Below are 7,500 nucleotides of genomic sequence, written 5' to 3' on the forward strand. Positions count from 1 at the left end.
ATCAGTCACATGATCTCTGTGATGACCGCGTCCTCGGTGACGCCGCCTGTCTGTGTCTGTCTCAGGGACCAGAGATGACAAAAGTCATCCGGACCTACAACCAGCTGGCTGTGGTGTTGCTGCAGTACGAGGTGCTGCACCTGCAGGGGTGGAGTCAGGCTGCAGAGAGTGCGCCACGCTGCCTGAGCGCCGCCCTGCTGGTCCGGCATGAAGACAGCAAGGTTTGTGACGACTGAATGAAAGCAGCTTTTAAAGGTCGTGCGTGGCTTTAACTTTTTAATCATCTTTTCAGATTTGAACAAATCGTTTTTACACATTTCAGTCATGTGACCGACAGTCCAGAGCCGACTGCTTTGTTTCTGCAGGCAGTGAACTAACACCACACACTCTACTTTCCTTTGGATGCTGGATCCTTAAATTTGCTGTTAGATTTTAGATTTTATTGAACATTTGAAAGAGCCTCTTTGTTTCAGGAGGTCTCGGTGAACCTGGACCCTGTGGTGCTGGAGGTGCTGCAGGAAGCTCGGTGGATGACCAAACTGGGCGTGAACGTGCCAAAGGTCATCCAGAAGATGACCTCCAGGGAATCAGAGCTCAGAGATTTGTACAGCCGGTGAGAGAAGCTGTTCAGTCCAGCTGTAGGCGCGTCAGCAGCTCATTCTGTGATGTTCTCACTCAAATCCATCACATGAATGTCTTTTCTTTGGTTTGTAGTTCTTGTTGTTACTTCACTCTGTGCTGGATAGAAAAGCTCACAGAAACAAGGCGCTTGTTCTTGATTAAACAACATCAGGATTTATTTTCTCTGCGACGTTACTCGTCTCAGACTCTTGTCTTCATCTCTTCTTCACTTTGGTAAACTTGTGTTTTCTTTGATGGTGCTGACTCTGGTCCAGACTGCTGGAGATGCTCCAGGAGTACAGCTCTGTGGTGGGCAGGGTCCCACCTCTCCTCCTCCCCCTCATGCAGCCCTTCATTGGCCGTGTGGAGGCAGCTCTCTCCCCTGGACTCACCTCACTGTCCTGGACTGCCCTCAACACTGAGCGGTGTAAGGACGGACAGCTTCCCGTCTCATTGTTGTTGTGCTAATATACAAAGAAAGGACATCAGATTTATAAGCATTCGATAATGATTCCCTTCCACTCTGTGTCAGTCCCTGCAGAATGTGTATGTGGCTCTCAAAGACGTGGACCTGGTGGCCAAAATGGCGACAGACCTGTTGGACTGTCGCATCGGCCGGCTGCTTGGGGCCATGTCGTCCTGCTGTCTGCTGGTCCTCCTGAAGACTCGTCTGTGTCGGCGCAGGACCTCCTGCTACAGACAGGAAGCTTGGTCCAATCTGCTGCTGTCACCCTGAGCTGGTAACACTGACAGCAACACTGACAGCAACACTGACAGTAAACACTGACAGCAACACTGACAGCAACACTGACAATAACACTGACAGCAACAGACAGGAACACGACAGCAACACTGACAGTAACACTGACAGCAACACTGAACAATAACACTGACAGCCAACACTGACAGTAAACACGACAGTAACACTGACAGCAACACTGACAGCAACACTGACAGCAACACTGACAATAACACTGACAGCAACACTGACAGCAACACTGACAGCAACACTGACAGTAACACTGACAGCAAAACTGACAGCAACACTGACAGTAACACTGACAGCAACACTGACAGTAACACTGGACAGCAACACTGACAGCAACACTGACAGTAACACTAACAGTAACACTGACCAGTAACACTGACAGCAAAACTGACAGCAACCACTGGACAGTAACCACTGACAGCAACACTGACAGCAACCACTGACAGTAAACTGACAGCAAAAACTGACAGCAACACTGACACGTAAACACTGAAAGGCAACCACCAACAGTAAACACTGACCAGTAACACTGACAGCAACACTGACAGTAACACTGACAGCAAAACTGACAGCAACACTGACAGTAACACTGACAGTAACACTGACAGCAACACCGACAGTAACACTGACAGCCAAAACTGACACAGCAACACTGACAGCAACACTGACAGTAACACTGACAGCAACACTGACAGTAACACTGACAGTACACTGACAGCAACACTGACAGTAACACTGACAGCAAAACTTGACAGCAACACTGACAGCAACACTGACAGCAACACCGACAGCAACACTGACAGCAATACTGACAGCAACACCGACAGTAACACTGACAGCAACACTGACAGCAACACTGACAGTAACACTGACAGCAAAACTGACAGCAACACTGTCAGCAACACTGACAGCAACACCGACAGTAACACTGACAGTAACACTGGACAGCAACACTGACAGCAACACTGACAGTAACACTAACAGTAACAGTAACTGATAGGTTTGTAGCTTGAACCCATCCGCTGGAACGTTGAAGGCAATATAATTACACTGCAAAGCAAGACACAAGTAGGCAAAGTTCTTCATGTTACTCGTGCACGGGAGAGAACCGGACAGCGCCGTTCCTTCGCCTGACCCCAGTTGCTCTTGTCCGTTCTCCCGTACCACTGCCCTTTTATTGAGGTTACATGAATATGCATAGGTTCATTAACATATGACGTCTACATACAAACAAAGAGTACCTTGCCTGTGTGTGTGTTGGCGTATGTGGTGGATGGTGTGTGTGGTGTGTGTGGTGTGTGTGTGTGTGTGTGTGTGTGGTGTGTGTGTGTGTGTGTGTGTGTGTGGTGGGTACTGCTGATCAAAGGGTCATAAAAGCACACAAGCAAACATCCTTGGTCAGGAAGAGAGTAGACCCCCCCCTCATCCTAGATAACACCGTGAGGAAGTCCAGCAGTTCATTTATACACAAAAAGCACTTAGACTAGAACAGACGTAACTACGTTAATCCTACCATAAAACAATTAAACAAGGTACGAACTTTCCCTTGCTTCCAGGATGTAGGTGTGCATTCTAGTGTGGAATACACACCAAGCCTCTGTAGCCTGTTAAAGATCACCCAACTTATCACTACACAATTAATTATACACCTCTAAGCATCCATGGTTAAATATTTGTAAGCATAAATGACAATCAACAATACAAACTCTAACAGCAACACTGACAGCAACACTGACAGCAAAACTGACAGCAACACTGACAGCAACAGTAACACTGACAGCAACACTGACAGCAACACTGACAGCAACAACTGACAGTAACACTAACAGTAACAGCAAAACTGACAGCAACACTGACAGTAAAACTGACAGCAACAGTGACAGCAACACTGACAGCAACACTGACAGCAACACTGACAGTAACACTAACAGTAACACTGACAGCAACACTGACAGCAACACTGACAGCAAAACTGACAGCAACACTGACAGTAACAGTAACAGCAACAGTAACACTGACAGTAACCACTGACAGTAACACTGACAGCAAAACTGACAGCAAAACTGACAGTAACACCTGACAGTAACAGTAACACTGACAGCAACAGTGACAGCAACAGTGACAGCAACAGTGACAGCAACACTGACAGTAACACTGACAGTAACAGCAAAACTGACAGCAACACTGACAGTAACACTGACAGCAACACTGACAGCAACACTGACAGTAACACTGACAGTAACACTGGCACGTGAAAGGCTGCATTTATTTTAACATGAGTCACAGTTCTGCAGCTGTGTCGAGCCGCTCACCCACTGCTGTAAATATCCTGCTGTTAAACTGTGACACAGAAAAATAAAGAACTTGGTGACGATAAAGTCAGAGGAAAGACTCCCACAAACAAATGAAAGCAACAAGCAGAAGTTCAGCCGTAGCAAAACCCATATTTACATATATTAATCATCAGGCTCAGCAGCAGATTGTGAGTCAAGTCAAGTCAAGTCAAGTTTATTTATAGAGCACATTTAAAAACAACCAAGGCTGACCAAAGTGCTGTACAGTAAATACAGATAAAAATACAATAGAACACAATTTCGTAATAACACCTCGCTGTGAGATCACAAGTAAAGTGAATATGACAATATTCAGACACAAAACTGTGACTTCTGTGATGTTTGTGATGGTGTCTCTTTACTGACATGAGGTTAGTGCATCACACAGATACCTGCCTATTACTGCTCAGTAGCCAATCCTGGAGCTCAGCCTTGATGGACGGTGTGTTGCCACAGCAACCTCACAGCAGTTGTATTGTTGGTCAGATAACAGACGTGGTCCAGAGGTCCAGTTCAGGGGACTCCAAAGAGGCCACGCCCCTTATGATGTCAACTTGTAAACTTTAATGAGCTTTAGACGCCAAACAGTTTGTATCAGGCTGTAAACATGTTTAACATGGGAGTCTATGGGGACTGAGTCACTGCTGCCTCTGCTGGACGTTAGAGAACTGCAGATTTGGTCCTGCTGGTCTGTGGTGCGTCCATCACACTGTGTCTGTGTGCAGGCAGAGTCAGCAGGTGGAGAGATACGTGTACGAACTGATCGAGGAGCTGAAGAGGAAGATGAAGACTGTGGAGACTGTTAACCTCGAGGTCACGCACACACACACACACGCACACGCACACACACACACACACAGACACACACACACGCACACGCACACAGACACACACACACACGCACACACACACGCACACACACACGCACACACGCACACGCACACCACACACACACACAGACACACACGCACACGCACGCACACGCACACACACACCACACACAGACACACACGCACACGCACACACACACACGCACACACACACACACGCACACACACGCCACACAACAGACACACACGCACACACGCACACGCACACACGCACACACGCACACGCACACGCACACACACACACGCACACACACACACACACACACACACACTCATTCATCTCTGCTCGTCGTCCTCAGGGGTCTTTTAAGTGTCTCCATCCAGACTCCAAACAGAAGACTCGCTGTCTGTCATGTCTCCCTTGTCGTTTCTACAACCTGATTGGTCAGCTCTGTTACCGCAGCACTGAACTCTGGTCAAAGGTCAGCCTCCCTTCTACCACGTCTCCTTGTGTCCTGTTTCTTCCTTCCTGCCATCGTACTCTTCTTCTTCTGTCCTCCTTCTGTTCAGTCTGAACTTCCAGACAAACACATTTGCTCTGTTTCAACCAACAAATCCTCTTACAAGCCGCCTGAGCTTGGACTGTTTCCTCTCAGCCACCAGATCCTCCCTGGAGGCCCTGAGGAGGAGACTTCATGTCTCCAAAAAGCAGCCACACTTTTCCTCCTTGGTGTCTTCCTCCAGCGGTGCCCAGCCAGCTCCTCCTCCACCTCTCCTCACAACCTCCATCCAGCTTGCAATCCCCAACATGGTCCTCAGACCCAGTCTGGATGACATTCAGGTATTTGTGTCCAGAGGAGCAGATTTGACCCTCAGTAACATTTTGGAAGTTCTCATGTGTCGGCAGGTCCACCGTCTGGTTTCACAGCAGGACGCCACACAGGACTGGCCTTGTAGTTAATGTCATGTTCATGCACCTGCCCGTCACTGCTGTCAGTTACCCAGCCTGTGTGTCCTTCTCACGTCTCAGTCTGTGGTGAATAAGCTGGTGGGCGTCGTGCTGTCTGTGACCAAAGACGTCCCTCTGTGGACTTACTCTCACCTGCAGTACAAACAGCAGCAGGTACGCTCATCTGACTCATCCTGCTTTAAAATCACCTGGTAGCAGGCAGCCAATCGCACTCCAGCTTCATCCCGCCCTCTTTCTGTTTCTCAGGCGGAGCAGGCGGCGGGTCGTAGCGGAGGAGAGGACGTGGCAGTGAAGCCAGCGGTGCTGCGAGCGCTGGACAAACAGCTGGCTGAACACAAAGACATCAGCAGGTCAGTAAAACAGCAGAGACACGACAGGATGTTTCTCTGGCTGAGACGCTGTGGACACGCAGAGATGCACAATCACACCTGCAGCTGACGTCCTTTGACTGAAACACACAGAGTGGGTCCTGTGGAGAAAAGTTCTGCAGTCCCTGCACAAACTCTCAAAGTGACCTGCGACAAATTCAGATGGTGCACAGAGGCTCAGCGGTTAGTGCTGCTGCACCACTGTAGGAGGGTCCTGGGCTTGAACCTGGACAGTGTTAGAGTGTCTGTGTCCTCAGTGCTGTCTGATCAGTTTCACATGTTCATCACGTGATCACATGACAGTCAGCCCATCAGTGCATGTTCTGATGATGATGATGTTTGGAGCAGGTTGGTGATGCAGCTCAGCTCCATCGTGTCACACCTGAAAGCTCAGGCTGCTGAAACCCTGAATGACCTCGGCCACTTCTCCACCCTGTGGAACCAGGTGTGTGTGTGTTTGTGTGTGTGTCTTAGTGTTGTTGAGCTGCACTAACAGCTGGCTGTGTTTAGGACCCAGAGGAGCAGGTGCAGGCCTTCCTGCAGTCCGACCCCTCCCTGACGGAGTTCAGCGCTCAGATCTGCTTCTACTCTGTGAGTCTACTTCCTGTTACAGACGCACCACTGAACATCGCCGTGCATTTACAGCTTATTATGTTTTTAGCTGAGTTATTAGTAAACACACAAAATCAAACAAGGAAACAAAAGAAAAGTGTTTGCAGTGCAGCAGTAGTACTTTTATAATAACAAATGTAAATGTATCACTGGTACAGCAGTCTGGGGTCATTAAAGGGCAGCTGGAGGAAAAAACATTCAGAAATTAAAGTCATAAATGTTCAAAATAAAATTGTTTTCACTTTTTCAAATGTTTCTATTCCCAAGAAAAATGTAATTTATGTGTAATTCATTCTCAATAAACATTGGACAGTCCTGCAGTTGCAGTTCAGTGGTTGTGCAGCAGGGGGCGCTGGTTAGCTTAGTTTCCACAGAGCAATCATTGCTAATTAGGGCTGGTATCGTCACTGATTTCTAGAATCAATTCGATTCAATTCGATTTTAATTGGGGAAATTTAGCCTCAGACAGTCAGAAATATTATAATTCAGATCATGCATCAGTACATTTCCATATTTTATATCTATAAAAAGAAACCTGACACTTGCGAGACTTTATCAAAGTGTGAGCATCACAGCAGAGGCCTTTGTGTCAAAGTAACTGAGGATAAAACCTAGAAAAGCATGAAGGAGATTTTCCTGTTCTGGGATTTTATAAAAATATTCTGCAGTAGATCAAAAATGAAAGAAACCATGAATCAACACGTGAACGTTACCTGATGCTGCTTGAAGTGAAGCAGAGCAAAGTTACAGAGGTTTGATTAGAGACACAGCTGAGCGTTTTGCAATTTTGCATCATTTGCATCATCATCATTGCGAGCTGTCGGCTTTCAGCCCCGACCGTGTCCGTGCCGTCGGTGAGAAAGTCACATCTCACTGATTCTGATGCGTCGGCGGGTCGAGCTTTGTGTTCACGTCTCTGTGCAGAAGCCGTGTTCCTGCTCTCATTTACTGTTTTAGCTGTTTGGTGGTTGTTGAAGTTTTGTGAGGTTTAACCTGA

General features: G+C 47.5%; 1 protein-coding gene and 1 pseudogene across 1 annotated transcript in view; both read left to right on the forward strand.

Annotated features, from left to right (window-relative positions):
* LOC113028828 (dynein heavy chain 5, axonemal-like) overlaps positions 1 to 1,357 on the forward strand; it is a 3,518-nt pseudogene extending 2,161 nt beyond the window's left edge.
* Positions 1,358 to 5,297: 3,940 nt separating this feature from the next.
* The window catches only part of LOC113029520 (dynein heavy chain 5, axonemal-like), a 34,823-nt gene continuing 32,620 nt past the window's right edge, over positions 5,298 to 7,500 (forward strand). Inside the window, 5 exon segments of the mRNA XM_026180402.1 lie at positions 5,298 to 5,394; positions 5,584 to 5,676; positions 5,770 to 5,873; positions 6,240 to 6,336; positions 6,402 to 6,482. Of these exon segments, the coding sequence (XP_026036187.1) occupies positions 5,362 to 5,394; positions 5,584 to 5,676; positions 5,770 to 5,873; positions 6,240 to 6,336; positions 6,402 to 6,482 (408 nt within the window). The 5' untranslated portion in view covers positions 5,298 to 5,361.

Source organism: Astatotilapia calliptera, chromosome 9, assembly GCF_900246225.1.
Source record: "Astatotilapia calliptera chromosome 9, fAstCal1.2, whole genome shotgun sequence".
In the NCBI taxonomy this organism is placed as follows: Eukaryota; Metazoa; Chordata; class Actinopteri; order Cichliformes; family Cichlidae; genus Astatotilapia; species Astatotilapia calliptera.